Raw genomic sequence first — 22,599 nt, forward strand, 5'->3', positions numbered from 1 at the left:
ATTAGTATTGTGGGAAGTGACATATCTTCAAAATCAAACTCTGTTTAAATGGAGTAAAAATCTAATTTGCATTCCACACTGTAGTTCTGATAAATATGGATGCAAAAAAAGATAGATAAAGAAAATTCCCAGAAGACTCTGTATGTATTATGTTCCTGATATTTCCATCAGCCAGTAATTTACAACATCTTGAAATTCCATTATTGCTGTTTGGAATTCTCTTGTGTAATGTGTTAGGAGCGCTCAAGCTCCATTGAAAAACTTGGGAACTTCAAAAATTACTATAATTACAGAGGAACTGAGCAAGTGATATTCTGGGTGATTTCTGTTCCCAAAAATATTAAGGTGGGCAGCATATTTGGTGTGACAGTGGGCAACAAGTCAGAAATTGCATGTTAGCAGTAAGCATTGACAGGAGCCAGTAGTGTGGGCTAACAAAGGTTCCTTTTTCCCCCTTTACCCCTGAACACATAGTTAGCTTGCTCCCCCCTTCTTTCTGTTTTAGTTCACCTTGCTATTCCATGGTTACCCTTTCAATAAGATTAATACAGGAGAGAAACAACAAAGGGCTAGAGGGATCTTTGTAGACCACTTGTCAGAAATGCCATATTTCTTCAATTCTAAAATGCACACTAATTTCAGTACCACTAAGAGAGAGATAAAAATAAAAACTGTGTTTCTATATAAAAGCACCTGCAATTCTAAGATGCATCCCATTTTTAGAGATGTTTATATATGGGGAAAGTGTGCCTTAGAATGGAAGGAAGGCAGTATATAAGCATCGTAATTAATGTGGAATAATCTTTATTTGTGAATCATTGGTGGTTGGCCTTCATTGGGTTTCTAGGCAAGAAAGAAATAGTTGTAGCTGATGGGCACAAATGTAGAGTTTGTTTCCAAAATGGTACCAAATCTTTTAAAAAAATAAATATTAAAAAATGAATTATATGTGGCAGCACATTGTTGGCTAGTAGTAGAATGTTATGCACAGATAAAAACTAACTTTGGTATAAGGTTTGAAAAATTGCATGTTATAGCATAGGAATGCATATTCTCAGTATGTCTTTTTTATTCCTATAAAATTTTGTCAGATAGCTCTGGTACCTTTTGGAAATAAGCTCCACAAATATAGTACCAGTCTGAGACAAGTTAACAAAATAAATTTCAAATTCATGACATCAGATAGCATGTAGATTATTGCTGCATAAAATATCATTGTGCAATTTTACTTTTATTTTGATGGGTGTATAAAATTGAGTACTTAACGCTTTCAGATTGCATATGTATTGTAAAACTAATTTTTATTTTTTGTGGATCTTTTTCAGCTTGTATATGAATTTTTCTTAAGGTTTTTAGAATCTCCAGATTTCCAACCTAATATAGCTAAGAAATATATTGATCAGAAGTTTGTATTGCAGGTGAGGTTAAAAAATGAATATATCTTCAAAGTTTATATCCAGATTAATCTGAAATGGATTAAAACAAGTAAATGTGTATCTCTTGCAGCTTTTAGAGCTCTTTGACAGTGAAGATCCTCGGGAAAGAGATTTTCTTAAGACTACTCTGCACAGAATATATGGAAAATTCTTAGGCCTAAGAGCTTACATCAGGAAGCAAATTAACAATATATTTTATAGGTATGTCTTTATTCTGTCCTGATGTGTATGAATTATATAAAGGGTTTTACCAATGCTTCACCTTCTGTGGTATGAACTAAAATTTTGTTGGCAATTTTGTGAATACTGCAAATAAGATATATGATTATTTTTGCATCTTTTTAAATTCTGTGTTAGAATAGTTTTTTATAATATTATTGCATCCTCTGCTGGTGTAAGGATGCAACATATACCTTATTTAATTGATAAATTAATTAATCAATACACTTAACATTTCCAAAAGTCACTGATGAAAGCTGGTCCTGTGGGTTATGCCATTTAGTTTTGGCATTTTATTTGTGAGAAGCACAGAATGCATCCTATTCTATAGCTCTTCTTGTGTTTCCCAGCTCTTTTCTATGATTCTATGATTCTATGTATTTCTTTGTTTGGTTTTCACTTGGTGAAGATGTTGTAAAAATTATTTTTGAAGGCTTTTTCAGTCACTCCCGATGCTGTCAGTTTCTGTAGATACTATGAATGTTGGCCAGGTTTTGACACTGTCAAACTGTTGATGTAATGTTCTGATATGTCGTACTAGTGAAGAGAAATATCCAGTATTTCTTTGCATAAGAGGAAGAGTGGTAACAATAGGTGATCCTGGACAATCCACTACATGTGAGTTCACATGCACACACAAAACTGCTAAACACGAAGCAACTGCCTAATACAAGTCACCCGAAAGAGTCACTTGATTTACAGCCACATTTCTTATCTCCCTCCCCCCTTAACCTGTATTGCGATGTCCTCAGAGGCAATCTTGGAAGAACCTCCAAGGCACAGATGACTTCAAAATTGCCTCTCCCATAGTAATTTAACTCTGAGGAGTTAAACTCTGGCCCAAAACACAGGCAATCTCTGGAGCATCCTTCATTTTGCTTAACATGAGAGAAGGCCGCATTACAACAAAGAGACCCTGCACCTTGTGGAAGCCACAGAGTCTGTTCACCCATGGGCTGGCTCATTTGGCCTGTGTAGATGGGCTCTACATCTGCTTCATCAAATGCATGGAGTGAAGTGCCTTGAAACACATTTATACCTATAAATGAGTGAATACATCCTATTTATTCATAGATTTCAATGCCTGTTCCTTGGTGCTTCATTCCACACATCTGATAAAATAGACAAAAGTTTATGCTTCCAACTTCTTTCTCTCAGTTAAGTCTCAAAGTTGCTATAAGGTCCCTTTGCTGACCATAGAATAATTAATGAAAATAGAAGAGACAAAGTAATGAAAAAGACATCTTTATTTTTACAAATAACATTTTGACCTAAAATATTAAATGACCTTGAAGAAAAGAAAAAGGATGATACATAAATGACAAAATGGTAATGAGTTAAGTTACAATTTGCTATATCCATTTTGAATGTGAATACATTACATCAAGTTGCATTTAACTTGTTCCTTCTCTGCATTCCTTCACTTGTGTGTTACCAGTCCTCCTTGCCTTTTATAGAATAATTAAGGCTGATCTTTCTGCTTTTCACTAAGTGGGCCCTAGATTCCCAAGCAAAATGCTAAGGATTGCAGCCTAAAATCTTCAGTAAATTTCTGATTTTAATACCATTGTGATCAGAGAAGTTTAAAATGCATCTCATCCTTCTAAGTGATAGAATTCTTGTCTTTCTGTGAGTCTGGGGTTACAATTTCTAATACTGCTTGTCGTTTCCTGCCATCTTTTCACTGTGAGGGAAGGAATATGCAATGGAAACTTGCAGTATTTAAACTTAAATTAATACAAGCATGGCAGTAATCAGATATACCATGACAAAAGTATTAACCACTTACTGCTTATTTACAGTACTCTTGTGTTCGAAAAAAATCAAAAATGGAAATGAGTAACTTTTCTCATTAGTCATAATGAATTTACTTTCTCAGGTTTATTTATGAAACAGAACATCACAATGGCATAGCAGAATTACTGGAAATATTGGGAAGGTAAGCTACACTTTCCCCACGCCTGGTTTAGATTAGATAAAAATTGTATAATTAAAATATAAGCCATTTATATTTTTGTTTTCCATTATTCTTTAGTAGACATTTATGCTTGGTTATTTCAAAAGAAGAGTTTAAAAAGATAATGAAATGAAAAATATAGCTTGCAAAAACAGAATAAGGTAATTTTTTCTAAAAATAAAAATGTGTTACTGCTTTCTGAATTCTGAATTTTTTTCTCTGCAGCATAATTAATGGATTTGCCTTACCATTAAAAGAAGAGCACAAAATTTTCCTTCTCAAGGTGTTATTACCTTTGCACAAAGTGAAATCACTCAGTGTCTACCATCCACAGGTAAAAGATACAATCTATTTAGCATAACTTACAATATTTTATCATGTGGTTAAATGTGTTTGATGTGTTTGGTTAAATGTGTTTGATGTATTATGCTTATCTATGTTTTAATTTGTTACTCTTTGACCAGTCTTATATAGTTTTAGCTTGTCTTATTGTATATGATTTATTTAAGACTTGCTTGTTTTGGCATTTAATGTTTGTTACATTGCTGGAAACTGCCCTGAGTCCCCTCAGGGAGATAGGGCGAGTTATAAATAAATAAATAAATAAATTGTTGTTGTTGTTGTTTTAGAGTGTTAACTTGATATGTTACAAAATTTATCTTAAAGCAGAGGCTGGATGGCCATCTGTTAAGAGTGCTTTGATTGTGTGTCCCTACATGGCAGAGGGTTGAACTGGTTGGCCCTTATCTCTTCCAGTTCAATTACTATGATTCTGTGATTCAACATTTATTGAAAAATGTAAATTAACTCAGAATTTTCTTCCTTATTTTCAAGATGCTTTATCTATCAGTGGATAATTGATTTCTTTGTGCTTCAGTATGTTTTAAATACAGTTCAAAACTAGTGGGAAAGCTTCGTTGCATTTTAAAGCTCAAACTTTGTTTTCATGCATAGCTTAATAAATTTTATTAGTACTCCTGTGGGATCTCTATAGAAACCTTGCAGAATCTTCCAATTGTACTGTAAAACTCCCTTGTTATGGAGCATTAGGGCAGACTGGGGCAAGAAAACAGCCTTTAACATCCATAATTTCAATTAGCCAATCCCCTCCCAAGTGTTTTGGACTACAGTTGTCATCACCCATAATCCACAGTGTGTGGGTAATGAGATTTGTAGTCCAACACATCTGCAGATTTTAATAGCCTGCCTTAGATCATTGGAAAGTATGCTCTAGTGGAGATCACCAGTAAATTTGTCTCATCTGTCTGTTACAATAAAGTTACTTTTTTAGTGAAATTTTCACTAAAATTTGCTTATAGGCTATTAAAAATGGCTGCTTCCGCTGTACAGTTCCTGATGTAGATAATCCACCAAGGCAACTAATACTATTTCTGTCCCATACCCATGTCTGAAACCAGGTTCAAATGGACCGAGATAATCCATCTCCTTCAGAAACCCCTGGAGTTAAGTGGCTACCACATATTCCAGTACTTTGCCCAAAAAATTAAAAAAGGGGAAATTGGCCAGTACTTGTCCAATACAGTGGGATCCAGAGAAGGCTTTTCAACGATGATCTTATAACCATCTCTTTTAGATATGATGGAATTGTGCTTTGTTTTGGAGGACATTGACCACTCCCTCTCAGCCATTCCCCCTCTAACTCTTTTAATAAGACAGAAAGTACAAGCACATAATATAATACATATCCTTAAGAATCCATTAGAAACATTATGTTTTTAATAATGAGTTTTTAAAGTTATCATAAGTTTAAGTTACATAAAGAGGCCAGCATAAAGTGTTTTACATAGTCATGTGTATACTTTTCGGTTATATATTAGAATACTGTTTTATAAATCCTTGGATATTTTCTCCTCACTCATTAAACCAACAGGCACATTATTTTTCCATTTACCAGACAGCAGAGCGATGTGTGTTCTCTCTTATATAGACACTGAGAGCCATCTGGAGAAGCTCAGCTCTTATTTGAGCAACTTTGTCATTTATTGTTGTTGCGATGGGAACTATACAGCTGCCTTTCCTTGATGAATCCAAGTTCAAATAAATGGCACAATAGATATAGCCTTTCTGGTTCCAGCTTATTTTTTTTACCACCTGCCTTTCATCACTCTGTCTCATTTATCCTTTCCAGTAAACATTCATAGGAAGACAAGGAAGAACAATAATTCATGCCTCAATAGCTGGGCCTGGACACCATTAGGGAAAACACAAAATTTTGATTTGCTCTGTTTATTTCTTTAGAATATTGTTTTGTTTTGTTTTTTCATTTTTTGACTTATCCATCACTTCCAATAAGGTGTGCAGTGACTGCAAACTTTGAATGTGTTTCACTTCAGTTTCTTGATCTTCTGAAGTGTCCCCATGCTTGTTAACGTTTGTGGTAGCTTATATTGAACTATATTGAAATTGAAACCTCATTGTTTCCTACAGACTAATATTGTATTTCTTACTCATGTAATGGAATGCAAGAATCAGTATCTCAACAAGAGTGATAGCAGCTTGTATTTGGCAGCCTGTGAGACTGAATATGGTCCATGGACATCTGCCAATTGTCGCCACATCGACCTGTGTTTTCGTGTAGGCTACTGTCAGCAGTTTTATAGCAGGCTGATATTAAAACTCCAATCCTCCTCAGTGCTTGTGGGAACTTACTGTCATCACACATATATTTTACCTGATATTAATGATAGGACCGGTCAATAAAAAATACAGCTTTCTTCTTACTTGAAATTAAAATCTGTCGGAAAATGGTTGTATGCGGTGATAGACTAGGGTGTTTTGTCACAGGGCATTAGAGCCAGCTAAATATAAATACCCCCTCTCTTTATAAATGACTCAGAAAACCTCAGTCATTATCAACAGAGGAGGAAACAATGGATTTTCAGTGTAGACAGCACATTAAGTCCTCCTGTATGTTTTGACAACCTTCATGCCAGCACATTCAATATTTGAGTGATATACATAGGTCAAATAGTCTTTTCTAAATGTTGACTATCTCATAGAATACAGAGAAAGTGTTTTCATGAGTCTCGCATAATAGTCTCTTATTTAAAGTGGCACAATAGACTTGCTTTGTTGAAGTATTTAGCTTACTTGTGCAATAATTTGTTATAGGAAGGAATAGAATAAATGTGCTTTCAAAAAGAAATAGATTAACAATTTAGAGTTTGTTGTGACTTACTGTTCTCCTTTATGAGTCATTTTAAATTCATGCACTGCAGACTGGGCGCACTTCTGCTTTCTGATAATGTGAAACCTAACCTTACCACAGGGTTTATATTTCTTAAGGAGCAACAGCAGCAAGTCATAACCAATCACTGAAAGTTTCCTAAGGTTCCATCTACTACATTATTTGGTCATAGACAGAGGCAAAAAATGCACACATTTACAATGAGACCAAAAATAGCTTTGAGTTTAGTATTGTCAAAGAGGATAAATCAACAGCTGAATTGTTGAAGGTGAAGGAGGAATATTAAATCTTAAAATGAAATATTTCCATAAAACAGGCTGCTTCAACATTGCATGGTTTTAAGTATGCAGATTATATGCCTGCAGTTCCAGATGTTTTGTCATTAGAATGTTGCCAGTCATTGCATTTTTATGATATTCCACCCCACCAGTATCTTTTAGCAATAACGTCATTTTATGACTACTGAGCAGGCAATAATTTTGTTCTTGCAAACTTGCTTTCAGCGGCATGTGAATGATGTATCCTGCACACACACCCCACTCCTAACTACTTAGATTTCCACAGTTGCTTCATAGTTAGGAAGTCCTCTGAACACTAACGTGTGATTTTCCAATCACCCCTTCATTTTGGGAGATATTCACCAACCAGTGATTGTTGCCACCAAAACTTCTCCTTTCATGAATGTTAATGGAATAGCTTCCGTTAGCCATGGCCATCACCCAAAAGTGATGATTGTCAGGTGGGAAAACTTACACTTTTAGGCTTCTTTAATATGTTAGAGGTAATCAATGAGTCAGTCTAAATTATTTCCCTTTTGCTGCTCTTCATAGGTCTTCAGTAATGGATTCTGGAGGAAACTGCTGTTTACCTGACCTGTAGTAGTCAGGTACACAGAGCTATAATTGGCTAGAGTAGAATACCATTCTTTCCCTCTTAAGCATTTTCACACGATTTCTTGCACACATATTGCTTCAACCCCAGCACCAGAAGTATTTGTTTTTCCATCCTTCCTTTGCTGTCCTCCTAGTACCAATGCTGCTAAAACAGTTTCCAGCCATACAGAGAACAAGGAAGATAGAGGGAGCTGCATTGGCATAAGAAAAGAGCTTTATTGCCGAATGTTTTGTCAACTGAGATGCACCTGGATTTAATTTCACAGTTATTCTACTTCATATTTGTAATATTTTAGGTTTGGATTTGTTCTTTTATTCACCTGTAATAAGCAAAATGTGCTGACATCTCTAGAACTATTGTAGCCTAAAATGTTACTCTTTTTTCTTCTCATTGTAGCTGGCATACTGTGTAGTTCAGTTTTTAGAAAAGGACAGCACGCTTACTGAGCCAGTAAGTTTTCTCTTTTTTCTTTAGCATTTTAAATTATTTTGTGATCTATTTTTCTAAAAAAAACTTTTTAGATTACTTAGAAATGCGAAATGAAAAATGTAACGACTAAGTACAGTGCTTTGCTTGTCTCAAAGTAATTTAAATTTCACACATATCTCATCTGTATTATTTATAAGTTGTTGTGATTGAGAAACATCTGTGTTTGAAAGAGCTTAACTTGTCAACATTTTCATTTAGAGGAAATGTCTCTTAAGCCTCCATTGTAAGAAGTTGTGACAAAACCTAATTTTGGTTTGCTAGTGGCTGCATCCACCTCTTTTTGCTGAACTCAATAGACCATGAGATTTTCAACATTCAATTTGTTCCGATTTTTGTAATATATATATATATATATATATATATATATATATATATATATTGAAAACATCACAGAAAAGTGATGTTTCTGACTAGTCATGTTGGAGACTTTGATGCCTTGTGCTAAATTTATTTAATTGAGGACTTTGAAGGAAAATTCTACCTGTTTTGCGACATGGAAACATTCGCTCGGTTTTCCTCTGTGTGACTAGGCACAGCAGTCACAGCCAAAAATATCACCAACAGAGACCATGTTTAATTTTATGTGTTCTAGTCAGAGGTCAAAAGCTGTCCTGATGGAAAACTCAATTTCTCCAGGAGTCCTTTACTACAACACACTTTCCTGAGCAGCATGACTGTATTGTTTCTGCATACACAAAAAAATAGCGATGGAGAAAATTGTTATTTGAATAAACAGTCTGTTCCTTTTCCTTTTATTCCATCATATTTTGGATGCTGCTGTTTGATACAAACTGCCATACCACCTTAACAGGTTTTGATTAACAGAAGTTTAGTATAAACTCGCATTCAGCCCATAAAACAAAGTTTGAGACTCTTCATATCCAATCTGGTTTCAAGTCAGTGAACTTAAATGTATGTTGGTGTTAGCAGTATCAGTTTGTGTGTTGATTTATGATAGATCTCTTGAAGACTATATGTAAATTGGATATATTTCTTATTTTTACAGGTGGTGATGGCACTGCTGAAATACTGGCCAAAGACTCATAGTCCAAAAGAAGTTATGTTTTTAAATGAATTAGAAGAAATTTTAGATGTTATTGAACCATCTGAATTTGTAAAGGTTATGGAACCTCTTTTCAGGCAGCTAGCAAAATGTGTCTCCAGTCCACACTTTCAGGTTAGTCTTTCTAAGAATACTTGAATGAGTTTGGCATTTTAACATTAAACTGTATTAATTGCTGCTTAGTGGAGTTGTAATATACACCATATTTTAATATGCTCCTGAGCACAAGATTTAAATAGTCTGTGAGCAGAAGAGGAATTAATTCAGCTGCTGCAGCCATGAAAGCTTCCGCTCTGACATCAGCAAACAGATGTTTTTCTGTCTTCTGTAAACTGTCTAATGTCAGCTTTAGAAACAACCACACAGGTGCCAGCTTCAAAACTAAAGACACTGCATGCAATAAAGCAAATGTGCAACTCAATTAACATTGAAGAATTAATCTCTGTGACCAGAAAATAACTACAATGTGAAATACCATGTTTGTGTCAGTGGCATAAATGTCCCCATGTCTCTTAGGTTGCAGAACGAGCACTATACTACTGGAATAATGAGTATATTATGAGCTTAATCAGTGACAACGCAGCAAAGATCTTGCCTATCATGTTTCCATCTCTGTACCGGAATTCAAAGACGCACTGGAACAAGTAAGGCGCCATTACAGTATATTGCTTGATGCACCAAAGTGTAAAACTGCCAAACTCGCAGAAGTTCTTATGTACATACACATTTTTGGATGCACTTGATTTCCTTATATAATTAAAAGTCACACAAGACAGGTGAAGTTACACGTCATGTCACAATTATGGGCAACAAATGAATAATTGCAGATTGAATGACATCTAATGTTGTGCTTTGTGCAGTTTTCAAACCCACACTCACAAAAGGCTGATTCATCAGCCAGGCTGGTACAGGTATGATATGACAAAAGTTCCTCTTGCAGCTCTGGGTATAGCAGAAGTGGGCAAACTACAACTTGTGGACCACTGGGGGCTCCAGTGCCTTTCAGTGTATTTTTAAAGCAATATCTGTTCTCAAAATATTTACTAAAAGAGGCCCCTTCTGTCCTCAGAGGCAGGTGTGGCAGGATACTTTTCACTAATACACCTCCTTGCTCCCCAAAAACATGTTTTAGACCCGCAGGGGCCTTTTTTAAAAAATAGAAGTGATTTCCCAATTACTTTCAGGTTTTTTAGAATAACAAAATGGAAATGCTCCTTTGGGTTTAAATCATACAAAGGTAAGTCAAAGCAGTTGCCCACCAGTGGATGAGAGGGGTCCTTTTAAATAAAAAATGGTAAATAAAATGGGGGAGATTCATCCTTTTGAAGTCCAGCAGAGGACAAGTGAGGCCCTCAGTCCTGTCCCTGGGCATCTTTAACGTGTGGCAGAAGAAGTTCTAGGCACAAAAGGGGAATGCCATCAAGTCTGATCTCTCCAGCTTTTTAGGGACAGTCTTTCATGAAGAATCTTTCTGAATCATTCAGTTACAAGGGTAAAAGACAATAGTTAATGCACTGCCAACTTTAATATTTAGAGTACTGTATTGTTTAAAGATAAATGACACCAGTTGCTGTTCTCAGATGGTGTAAATAATATAGATCTGTTTTCTGAATAGCATAGACGTAATACTTTACAGAGGGATGGGGTGTGGATCGAATATAAAAATCTCATGGATCCACTGACTGAACAAGCTTCAGAGAAATTACTAAATGAGAAGTTAGTAACTATCACTTGAGGGGACCATGGAAAGACAGCTGCAAAGGCAAAACTATTTCAGGACATTTATCCAGTTAATTTAATCAATCAATCTGATAACTTTCTTGCATTCACATGTATAGCCATCTTTTATATCATGTATGTTCTCTACTGCTGTTCATTCTTATGGCTGTCCAGTATATGAAGAAATGTGGAACCTAGAATTATGATCCATTACCACCTTTTGAAATAACTTAGCTTTATCAATGTTAAGATCTTCGTATTTCCCCTCTCTTTTTCCCTTTCTTTCTATATTTCTGTCCAGTTTGTTCTGTTTTTATACATGTGAGTCTTCTGTCAATCTTCAACCACACAATAGTTTAGAATTCTAGCATGAACTTAATTTTATCCACCTTGGTTCTGCAACTCTTTTATGTGTAAAGAAGCTTGCATTTGAGCTGTTGTGTGAATGCTGACTGCACTGGCTGTTGCAAAGCCTGGTGCTACTTGTGAACCGAGAAGTACTAGTGGGGTGGCCAACAATGCATGATAAATCTGCCCTTCAGCACAATGAAAGATGCAACATAAATGGTATAATTAACTAGATGTAGGCAATACGTAGATTTACTGAATTGGAAGTAACCTGGATTACTATATTAAAAACAATAAACTCTGGTCAGTTTTCTTCTCCATTTATGGCCATCCTGCCCTGAGCATGAACAATGTCACTGTACACGCGCAGTATGGCACACCTTTTCACCTGTTTGACTTGCATGGTGCAAGCAGCCATAGTACTTTGGCTTTTGGATCTGATGACATAACATGTGATAGATTACTTTTCCAGAATAACTTAACTTCCCTGGCAGTGAGTGCTGTCTGATTCAGGTGAAGAGCTTTTTCCTCTTATTTTTGAATATTGGTCTCTAATCTTTTAAACTGGCTTTGACAATGACTGGCAGAATAACCATAAAGTGAAATCATAGTGGTCATAGTTTAGCAAGAATGCATCTTGCTGTTTTCAGTGGGTAGCCTGAGCCAATATATTTTCAAATGTAATGTAACTGAATAGTTTTCAGATGTTTGCTCTAAACAGTTTAACATATTTTTAATGTATCCATAGTAGCATGTATGTCTTTTGGCAAACATTTTTATTTATAGATGGAATCAAGCCATGTTAGTTACTGTATGTCTTTGTGTTCTTAAAATTGTCTCTGTGTTCATGTAATATTAAAATGTTTACATTACAGCATGATCTTAAAAGTTTTACATTACAAATAGTATTTGAGGAGTTTAGTTTTGAAAGGCAGTAAATGTAGAATTCCCATACTATTGTATACTTTTCCCCATGTAATTTGATCTTTTCAAGCTATACAGTTATGGTGCTAGAAATTCATTTTAACAGCCATGGTACTGTCCTATGAAATTCTGGCATTTTGCAGTTTATGTTTCAAATCATTTGTTAGAGAGATGTAGCATTTCACTTGACTTCTCCCAGGATTTTGTAGGATATAACCATGGCAATTAAAGTGAAACCATAGCACTATACAATCTGTTGTTTGAAAGAGCCCACAGTTTAGCCTATGGGAACATCCATTGTTTCTGCTGTATGTATGTTTCAAAATGTCAAATGCAAAATTTACTTTACAGGACAATACATGGCTTGATTTACAATGCTCTGAAACTCTTCATGGAGATGAACCAAAAACTTTTTGATGACTGCACACAGCAATTTAAAGCAGAAAAACTTAAGTAAGTTTCCATCTTCACATTTATGTTTTTCACTGCTTATGTAGAAGAACTGTGTACCACTTTCTTGGTTCTGTAGGGCCAGCTACACTTCAATATTGCAAACCCAATCTAAATCTAAATCCCTGAATACAAATTTGACACAAGCCTTTACTCTTCACTTTACATTATTTTACATTATTTTGCATTTCATATATAAATCAACTTTCTCCCAATAAAGGCCCTCAGTTATACAAATTTTAAAAATACACAAAATCAGTCATAAATATATGAATGTAAGCATTATTACAAAAGCGATTGGGCAGTTTATCAAAGTAATGCATTACAATTCATTACCAGCTCCCTTACAACTCAAGGTAAAATAGCCTGTAGTTTCATCCTAGATACTTCTATGTTCTTTTTAATTCTGGAGGCAAAAACATTTTGACAGATCCCCCAAAAGCTACTGCAAAAGCAATTTAAATAAATGTCAGCATTGTCCCTGACTTCTGCATTACAAACACTTACAGCAATATTCTTTACTACTTAAAAGGGGCAGAAATTACTGAACCAAAAGAAAAAGTGAGCTTAAATTATAATGGCTTTGAATTTTATTACCCCCCCCCCCCTTTTTTTTTTTTTAATTATACCAGAAATCTACTGGCATGGTCATATTTTATACTAAAGATGTACTGGCATTGGTCACATATGACAGAGAAAAATCATTCTGTTGATAGCAGGCACTAAGTTCTAAAATAATCAAACATTAAAAACAGATGTATCAGAAATTTTGGTGGTATTTTAAATTTTATGGAGAGTTAATGATCTTTGTCTGTGATGTGTTTGATCTTCTTTTCTTCTAGGGAGAAGTTAAAAATGAAGGAACGGGAAGAAGCCTGGGTTAAAATAGAAAATCTAGCCAAATCAAATCCCCAGGTATCTACAAAACATTCAGAGAAAACACTGAGAGACGAGGAGAGGCTGTATCTTGGTGGTAGAACCTGTGTCCCAGATTCACCATACATACTTGTGTTAAGTTGACTTTGTGTATAAATCAAGGGCAGGTTTGGGGGGCCAAAATTATTGATTTTGATAGGACCCATGGATATGTAAAGAATGATTTGGCAAGGAAAGTAAGACACCAATGTTGCCACTGGGGGTTAGTTACCCGTGGCTGCTGCCACCCTCTCACCATCCAGGTATTCAAAAAGGCCAAAAATAGAGAGATCACAGTGGCTGGTACTTCTTTTTAAGTCTTACTGGGATGTACGGCACTCACACCTTTCACCTTTCTATAAATAGAAGTGGATGGTTCCTTATTTTGATAAGAATTAAGATACCGGACTTACTTTAAGCCATGAGAAAGTCAACCCAGGGATTTTTTTTTTTGACTAGATTTGTACATGAGTATATAAAGTAATCCCTAATACTGCCAGCTAGAGAAAGGCTTCACTCCGAAAACCTATTAAAATTAATGGTGTAATTTAGTCTTTGCTCTGAATTAAGGCCAGTGTGCTATGAGAAATTATATTTAAAGTTTGCTATCTAAGCAGGAACAAAGGCTTATATTTATTAAAAGAATTACAGCAATGTGATTTCCTTTTTGGCAACCATTTTAGAAGTGTTTTGATTTGAGATAATTATTTTTGTTCTCCACTTGTTTGCACCCCCTGATCAAGAGTGTCTTCACCTACCAAAACACATATTGAAGATTGTTATGCTGACAAAGGTTCATACCTTAAATCATTAAGGGGTTATTTATATACAGCCCCATAAGTTCCAGAACTCCCCTATTAAGGGCCATGGTGATTAAACAAATGTGAAAGCAAGGTTAAATATATATCTTGGACATGTTACATGGTCAGATTAATATTACATTATAGATCATCACCAAGTATCCTGATTTCAGAGTCCATGTAACATTGTAACATGCAGTAGACTCACCTGAAACAATAATCAATGCTATTGATGATGATTTAAAGCCCATTGGTGCAATTGACCTATTGCATTGGGACTAACTGTTAGATGTTGGCTACTGTTTAGTTTTTTCCTGGTATTTCACGTGCCAAATATTATTCAGATTTTTGGGTAGTTGTTCAAATCAGTAACATGACCTACCTCAGATTTAGTGATTCCTACATTAGGATGAGTCTAAATTATATCCTTGCTCTTTTATTTTTGAAGAGTAACCAATGCAAAATAAACCCTGGTATCGGAGTTTAATATGAATTATTAGAAAGAGGATCTGAAGCTCACATACATGTACCCACCAAGTACATGTTTTCATTGATCTATTCTACACAATCATTTCATGTGTGACAGTTTGTTCTTGAAACTTTCCTTTTAGGAAGAAAGTCTGAAGTTACATCAGAAAAACATACAATGCCCATGTTTCTTTAGTGTCATTTAGAACAGGTATGGGTAAACATCAAGGCCCGGGGGCTTGATGCGGCCCTTTGGGCTCTTTTTTCAGGCCCTCCTCTCTTTCACCTTTCTATAAGCATGAGTATGTGGGAACCTGCCCATGTCCTCATGCTGAGAGGAGACCAGGGATGTCACGCACGACTGCAGCACCAGGCAGAGCCTCTTCCTCACCTGTACTTTGGCCACCACCTCCACAGGACTTAGCTTCTCCTCACTGGTGCACACAGAGCCAGCGCATTCCCCTTCTTCCAGACCTCTGCCCCTGGCAACGAGGAGGTCAGCTCCTCTTCCACCTTCTCTTCCTCCTTCTCTGCCACTCCCACCTTTCTCAAGGACAAGTTCCGCCTCAGATAGAAGAACAACAGGAGCAGGACAGAAGGGAAGGAGAGCCCTAGGCAGCCACATGCCCAGGTGGTGGTGGTGGAGGAAGAGGAGGAGGAGCTGCCCTCCTTGTCACTGGGGGCAAAGGCCTAGAAGAAGGGGAGTGTGCTGGTGAGGAGCAGCTGAGTCCTGTGGCAGTGGAGGCCAAGAAGAGACCCTGCCCAGGGCTGGTGCTGATAAGCACAACTTCCTGGGCCTTCTGTGGATCAGGCAAGCTGCCGTGTGTTAACCTCCCCCTGCACCAACCCCCCTATCTCCCTGCCCGGCCCACCCACTGCACTCCGGCTCGCCATGTGGCTCCCAAGTTAAAAAGTTTTCCCAAGTCTGATTTAGAAGGAGCCCTTTGGATTTGAACAAAAAAAAAGATTAGCTTGGAAATGTTACCGTTTACACTACATCTCCCTATTTGGAATGAGAATCCAGGAAATTGTCATCCAAAGTACAAGTTCCTCCAATTTTTGTCAGTGGCCCAGCTTCCTCTTTCTTTTCTACAAAGGCACATCAGATGCTCATAAAGTATACATTTCCTATTCTCCTTCCAAGTTATTGAAGCTGGTGGCTGTTAACACAGCTTATAGCAGCTGATTCATTAAATTAAGTTCAATATGAAGATCTTTCTTACAACTAGGTTCTTGTGGGTTTTTTCGGGCTATAGGGCCATGTTCTAGAGGCATTTCTCCTGACGTTTCGCCTGCATCTATGGCAAGCATCCTCAGATGCCTCACTACCTCTGAGGATGCTTGCCATAGATGCAGGCGAAACGTCAGGAGAAATGCCTCTAGAACATGGCCCTATAGCCCGAAAAAACCCACAAGAACCTAGTGATTTCAGCCATGAAAGCCTTCGACAATACATTTTCTTACTACTGTCAAATCAAAATTCTGAAATAAACTTTTTGCGTTTGGTTAGTATACAGTATATAGTGACACCTGTCTGGTGAGCAGTCCTGTTGCAATGGAAACAGATGGGCCTTTAATTGAAGACTTGCAGGTGCTGAAAAAGGCAGTGAAAGAAGAAGCTTGTCCGGTAAGCAGATAGAAAGAAAAAATAGCCTGCATACTACAAACTTGATCCAGGAATATTTACTCCCTTTAGTCATCAATTCTACTTTTCTTTTTTAATTGCAACAAATTTTAAATGAGTAGTATAATTTTAGTAATTACTAATCTAAAATTTCCTGTGGTCCTAAATGTAATGGTTTGAGTAGCTATTAACCTGGCCCTGTCACATGTGCAAACATTGAGTACTGTCTTAAGTACATTTAATTACATCCAAACCACTAGGTTGATTTGAAAATGACAAAAAAATCTAAAACTGTATGAGCCAGTGGTTGCTTAACAAAAGTCCTTATATCATCTCTTAGTATTCACAAATGTTTAATCACAAGAATGCCCTACCTTGTCTTTCTGTCATCAGAAGAGCTAAACCAGTAGCTTCCAGTATTGCATTGATACGAAATAAAGCTTCCAGTAAGGCTTCCGGTAAGGCTACAATCTCTTTTTGAGAAATCAAATAATAACAATACATGAGATCTTTGAATTCAAAAAAGATCTTTGAATTCATCTTTGGGCAGTATTTAAAGTCTGAAATATAACTACACTGTATATTTCAGCATGATGAAAAATTAAGTGACAATGACCACATAAGAATGCCGCAAGAAAACATAATTCAAGCAAATTCCAGTTTGGGTCCAAGGAAATTCAGAGGAACTAGCTGTTCAGCTTGACTGTCCTGACATGCAGATAAAAACAATTGAGTATTTGATTCAGGGTTACTTCTTTGGTTTACTGAGAATGAAAACGGTTTAAAAGGTAGCTTTGGGTTTGAACATCAACCAAAGATCTGCAACGTTATTTAGCTGTGTCTGCACCAAGTAGGAGCAGTTTAGGATAATTCATCAACATGGTATGCACCCATGGTAAACCAAGATTGCCATGGACCCCTGGTTTGCCATAGTATGAACTGGGCCAGTGAATGTCATTAGAGGTTTCATTGTCTACTGGGAACTGAATAATAATAATATAATAAAACTTTATTGCTACCCCGTCCTTTCTCCCTAGAGGAACTCAGGGCGGTTTTCAAAGTATAAGAAAAATGGCAAACATTCAATGCCAGGAACAAATAAACAACAGTCATAATGAAACATGAAATAAAAATTAGTTTCTTTGGATGAATTCTTTACTCTTGCTATTTCCCTTCCTTCCTACAGACACGCTTTCTAACCAATAAATATGTGTACAAACCATGACATGTACTTTAATATCACCTTTCACAGATGTGGTTTCTGGACTTGACATACACTACAGAACACAATGACCAAATAAGAGCACCAGTATTTAAAGGAACAGTTATCAAGTCCCATCCATTCTTGTTTCTTGCCTTTATCAGCTTTCTCTTAACCCAGCCTTACATCTGTCTATCATTGCTGTCTTTGGAAGTCTGCTTGACTGAATAAGTGGGCTGAAAGCTCCCATAGCAGTGCTATACATCTCCCCAATAAGGGAAAACAGTTGGAAGAGATTTCTGGTTTTGTGCTTCTTGACTTTTTCCCAGACAGCATAGAAAGTGTATGCCTCCCCAGTGAGGATCATGCAAAGCTATGGAGTGCATACAGTCTTATGACTTTATTGACCTACTTTATAGTGACACCTTGTGTGCCAGTTGTAAACTTGCTGGCTTCCTGGACAGCCAGGAAGAGATAAAAAGGAGTTCAGCATCGCATCAACCAAGCAGTTTGCCCAAGCTGCTGTAATAAGTTTGGTAATACTGATTTTTCCACTCTCCTTTATAATAAAATGGCTGTTGTATAAATAATAATTGGATTTTTTAAAGCACCACATTTTGATTTTAGGCACCGAAGGATCTGAAGAAGGAGCGTCCTATGGTGCGACGCAAGTCAGAACTGCCTCAGGATATCTATACCATGAAAGCCTTGGAGTCCCATTGCCGAGCTGATGATCTAATATCACATGATGGGCATTAGACTATTCAAGTAAAATCTTATTTGGAGGAAAACCCTTTTGTTCCGGACTCTGTTCCACAGTAGAGAACTTACTTTTTTTGTGCCATACTGATCAGTTACACACAAGTCAAAACTTTTTTCAACCCCATTCTGTCCGGCAATAACTTTGATACAGTATGCACAGCTCAAGATTAATAGTTCAAACAATGGTAAATTACTTGATTCTGTACGCAAAAACTTGGGGTGGCTAGAATTACACAAAGGCATTTTGTTAGTGCTGTTTGCATAGGACCAACAAATTGGAGGCATGCACTTTTTCATATTACTGCTGGGGGGAAGAAAGCAGTCTTCTAGGACAGGTATCCAGGCCCTCCTGCTGGGCTCCACACGAAGCCATTCTGCATAAGAAAACCTATGAAACATCCTGTCTATCGTGTTCATGACATGTAAATGTTCTAGAAAGCTGCAGTTGGGTGCAGCTTCTCGTTCTTCTATGTTGGACGTGAATATGACAAAATGTGTGTGTGACTATCACATGAGACAATCTACACAGACGTTCCATGGGTTGTGTTATGTGGAACAGCTTTTTCAAGGCATACTATGTGAAATGACCATACATGGATTTTCACCAGTAAGCACCAATGAAATGATTAGAGATGGAACTACAGAAGTGCCTGGTAGACTGAGCCCTTTTTCTTTCTCTCCCTGCAGCAGCTTTAATTGGTAATTTGGCAGTGGTCAGGCTTCTAAATCTATACCTATTAGGCCTTTTTAATAAGACAGGAGGGAGGGAGGGGGAACTTGAACTAAAACAGTTCTGCATTACTACCCGTAGACACATTCTGGCAGTTCAAAACCCACAATTAAATTGTTCTCTCAGTGCAGTTTACAGATGGTAATTTTCATGACAATCTTCAATCACAGCTAATTTCTAGGAGCTCTGAGAAATGTTCCAGAGAAAGGCACCCTTTCCGAGTACTTTATATGGATTGAAGCCATATTTTTGAGTGCTTTAGCTTGTAATACAAACTTAAGTACTTTGGAACCGAGCTGGTAGAAGAGGGATTTATTTTCCTAAGAAATGAAATTCTGTCTGCCTTGACCAGAAATAAACTGCATTTTTAAAAGTCATTGCATATTTCTTTTGTTTTGCAAAACCGTTTGTTTATTTACCAAAAATGGCCTCATCCCTTCCCACCTGACCTGAGCTTATACCACGTGGCGTACTTTGGGCTCTAAGAGTTCTTCTCGCAACCATCATGAGGCCAGCTAAATGGATACACTTCTGTGGATAATGTAGTCCAGTGAAAGTGAAACACCCATACTTTTTCCATTATTTTCAATAAAGCAAAAAGTTTTCTAATGGCATTCCACATTTTCAGATGCCTGTCTTAAGAGTCAAGAAATGAGTTAACATTGATTCTGCTGTCAATATTCTTTTCTGTGGTGAAGAGCACATATAATACATACACGCCTCACAAGAGAAATTAAAAATCACATGAGTTGCTGTTGACCTTCCAATGCTGCTATATATTCCACAAGGTTACTTCCGTGTTTTGTGCTCTTTTTTCATTGTTCTAGATGGAAAGCACGAATAAATTTTCCAAAAATATGTGTAGTGCTTTGTCTTCAATGTTTGATTTCACTCAGGGTGGCCAGTATTTTAAACTTCATATCCTGTTTAGGAGCTGTTTTAGATGAGTTTTATCTAGAATGAGTTACTTGTTTCCTTTGTCTCTGGCAGTAATAAAACAACATTTGATGTCTTGATGCAGAAAAAAGTTAATTGTGCAGCTTCTTTTAAGTAGTTCTTTAAAGGCAGTGAGGTATCTTGAATCCACACGAATTATTGTGCAAAGCAGGTATTTATAGTAACTTTCTGCAGATGTAATGTCTGCTGTCTGGTCTCAGTAAAAAACATCCAATATTTATTGGAAAGCCTATGGAAAAAAATTATCTGTAATTCCCATGATGATCTGGTGATCAGGTATGATGGAAATTACAACTAAAATAAAGCTAAATTTAAATCAGTATAAAAGTTGCATTCAGTGTAAAAAAAAAGTAAATAAATTCCTGCTAAACTTGAAATTAAATAAATATGCTTTGCCATAATAAAAAAATGTAATAATTAAAGCAGTTTAAAGATGTCACCTTCCTTTTGAGGGGGGAATGGGTGCTTTTATAATTGCATAAAGCAATGTCTATATGTATTTTGATATACCATTGTTTGAACTTCCATCTTTAGCTGATAATTTATCAATTTTTAAAAATATAATTTGGCCGTTCAGTAGGTTCATGAAAGGAGTTTCTGGAAAGAAGCTCTTGAATTTTATCCTGTGGGGGCAGGGATGGGAAAATATTGTATATCAATGTTTGGTTGACTGTGTAACGCTCAGCGTATAAGATCTTTCACTGTCTAGATTTTATTTTTGCTCTTTACTGAAGATAAACATTCACCAAAAATTAATGTTCTGGGATAGATAGAGGAATTATGCCATGACAATTTGCTCTTGAGATTTTAGGCAAGTTGACAAAACTTGCCTGAGCAATATTCTAAAACTTAGCAGCACTAATTGTTTGGCTTGTTTGTTACCACCATTTTTATGCTCTGTACAAGTTCTGTATTAAATTATTCTAAAAACTAATACGTCCAAAATAAAAATGTGCAAATAAAACAGTTTTGGTGATTGTTGTTCTTCATAAAGTTCAGTGGTAGCCACCTTCCCATATTCTCCAAAAATTTATGCCTGTACATCAGGAATGTCAAAAAGAATATTTCAAGTGTCTTTTTTGTGTGGCTTTAGTATGGCTTCATTTTAATATTGTACATACATTGTACTTGGTTTTATTGTAATGAATAATAAAAATGTAGACTTCATATTTTGTACAGAATGGTCCTATGTACAGAATAAAAAGTTCCTAGAAACTGCAAAAAAATAGGTAAGTGGCACAATTTTTCTTTATACTAAATGTGTGTCTTTATGCTTTAGTGGAATGCTACATCCAAATGTACCAACATATTTTTTAATATTTTGTAATTCAAACCTTTTTTGTTCAGACATTGTTTATGAAGAATACTTCATACGCTTGCCATTTAATACGCTCTTTTATCTAGTTTTTAAATTCTATAAATGGTGTATTATATGGATTCAATAAAGAAGAAATGGAATTTTACCTGTTCATCATAAAACTATCTTTAGCTCTAGCACATGGATGGTCCTCTGATGGGAGTACATACTGTATAAATAGCTATGAAGAAAACACACAACAAAACTGCAATTGTGGTACCTTTTGTAAAGAGTTACAACAAGTACAGAAGAGCTAGCTAAACCCTTCAGTTTATAAATGGTTTTGCTGAGAGGAGTTGGATTATCCTTGTTTGTAACCCATCAGAAGTCAAATCTGTATGAGCATTCTGTCCATTGTCATGAAAGTTACAGAAAAGGTATAACTGAATAATTGACTTGTGTTGCACTCCAGACCAGGAAAAGTCCTCTGACCTTAAACATCACACAGTTGAGTAGACATGCAATCCGTTTATTGAAGATAATTAAAAAGCAGTAATAGTAAAAAGCACTTTAAAGGAATAGGTAAATCCAATTAGGTTGGAAGATAAGCTGGAACAAATAGTCTAGGAAATTAGTCCATCAAAGTTCATGAAAAACAAAGGTAGAAACTTCTATAGTAAAATCCAAGAATTAAAAACATGAATCAAAGGCACTTAAACATGAATCTTTCCAAAGCACGGCTTCCAAGGAACAGGAACGAGGTCTTGAGTTGATTCCGAACGATGCTTCATCTGACTACAGATCCTGTACTTGGGATTTATATCGCCTCATTATGCTATGTCCCAAGCAGCCAGAAATGGGTTTCGTTTTAGCCTTGAATCCCTTATCATTCTTTCTTTGAGCCTGGCAGAATGCCTGAGACACTGATCTGCTTTCCTATTCTGACTTAATAACATCCCGTCTATCTATTTGCTCATTAATTTCTGCAGCTGGGCCAGGTGTTGAGCTGTTCTCAAGCTCTAGATCATGGGAATTCTCTGGTAGCAATTCAGGGAGCACACCATCATCCCCACACCCTTCAGGAACATTCTCATGAGAAAATACGTTTTGAACAGGGATCTCTTGGTCATTCTGTGCA

The 22,599-nt window shown here is 36.4% G+C and overlaps 1 protein-coding gene across 6 annotated transcripts in view; it reads left to right on the top strand.

Annotated features, from left to right (window-relative positions):
* The window catches only part of PPP2R5C (protein phosphatase 2 regulatory subunit B'gamma), an 89,138-nt gene extending 69,554 nt beyond the window's left edge, over positions 1 to 19,584 (top strand). For 3 of the 6 annotated variants that reach the window (XM_060755206.2, XM_060755230.2, XM_060755248.2), the window contains 11 exons: positions 1,326 to 1,418; positions 1,507 to 1,637; positions 3,535 to 3,594; positions 3,838 to 3,946; positions 8,111 to 8,164; positions 9,210 to 9,380; positions 9,783 to 9,910; positions 12,609 to 12,710; positions 13,550 to 13,622; positions 16,401 to 16,517; positions 18,343 to 19,584. In XM_060755206.2, coding sequence (XP_060611189.1) covers positions 1,326 to 1,418; positions 1,507 to 1,637; positions 3,535 to 3,594; positions 3,838 to 3,946; positions 8,111 to 8,164; positions 9,210 to 9,380; positions 9,783 to 9,910; positions 12,609 to 12,710; positions 13,550 to 13,622; positions 16,401 to 16,517; positions 18,343 to 18,474 — 1,170 coding nt within the window. In that variant the 3' untranslated portion in view covers positions 18,475 to 19,584. The remainder of the gene's footprint in view (positions 1 to 1,325; positions 1,419 to 1,506; positions 1,638 to 3,534; positions 3,595 to 3,837; positions 3,947 to 8,110; positions 8,165 to 9,209; positions 9,381 to 9,782; positions 9,911 to 12,608; positions 12,711 to 13,549; positions 13,623 to 16,400; positions 16,518 to 18,342) is intronic. The other 3 variants (XM_060755222.2, XM_060755239.2, XM_060755214.2) reach the window with 2 other exon arrangements.
* The last annotated feature ends 3,015 nt before the right edge of the window (positions 19,585 to 22,599 follow it).

Source organism: Anolis sagrei, chromosome 1, assembly GCF_037176765.1.
Source record: "Anolis sagrei isolate rAnoSag1 chromosome 1, rAnoSag1.mat, whole genome shotgun sequence".
Lineage (NCBI taxonomy): Eukaryota > Metazoa > Chordata > Lepidosauria > Squamata > Dactyloidae > Anolis > Anolis sagrei.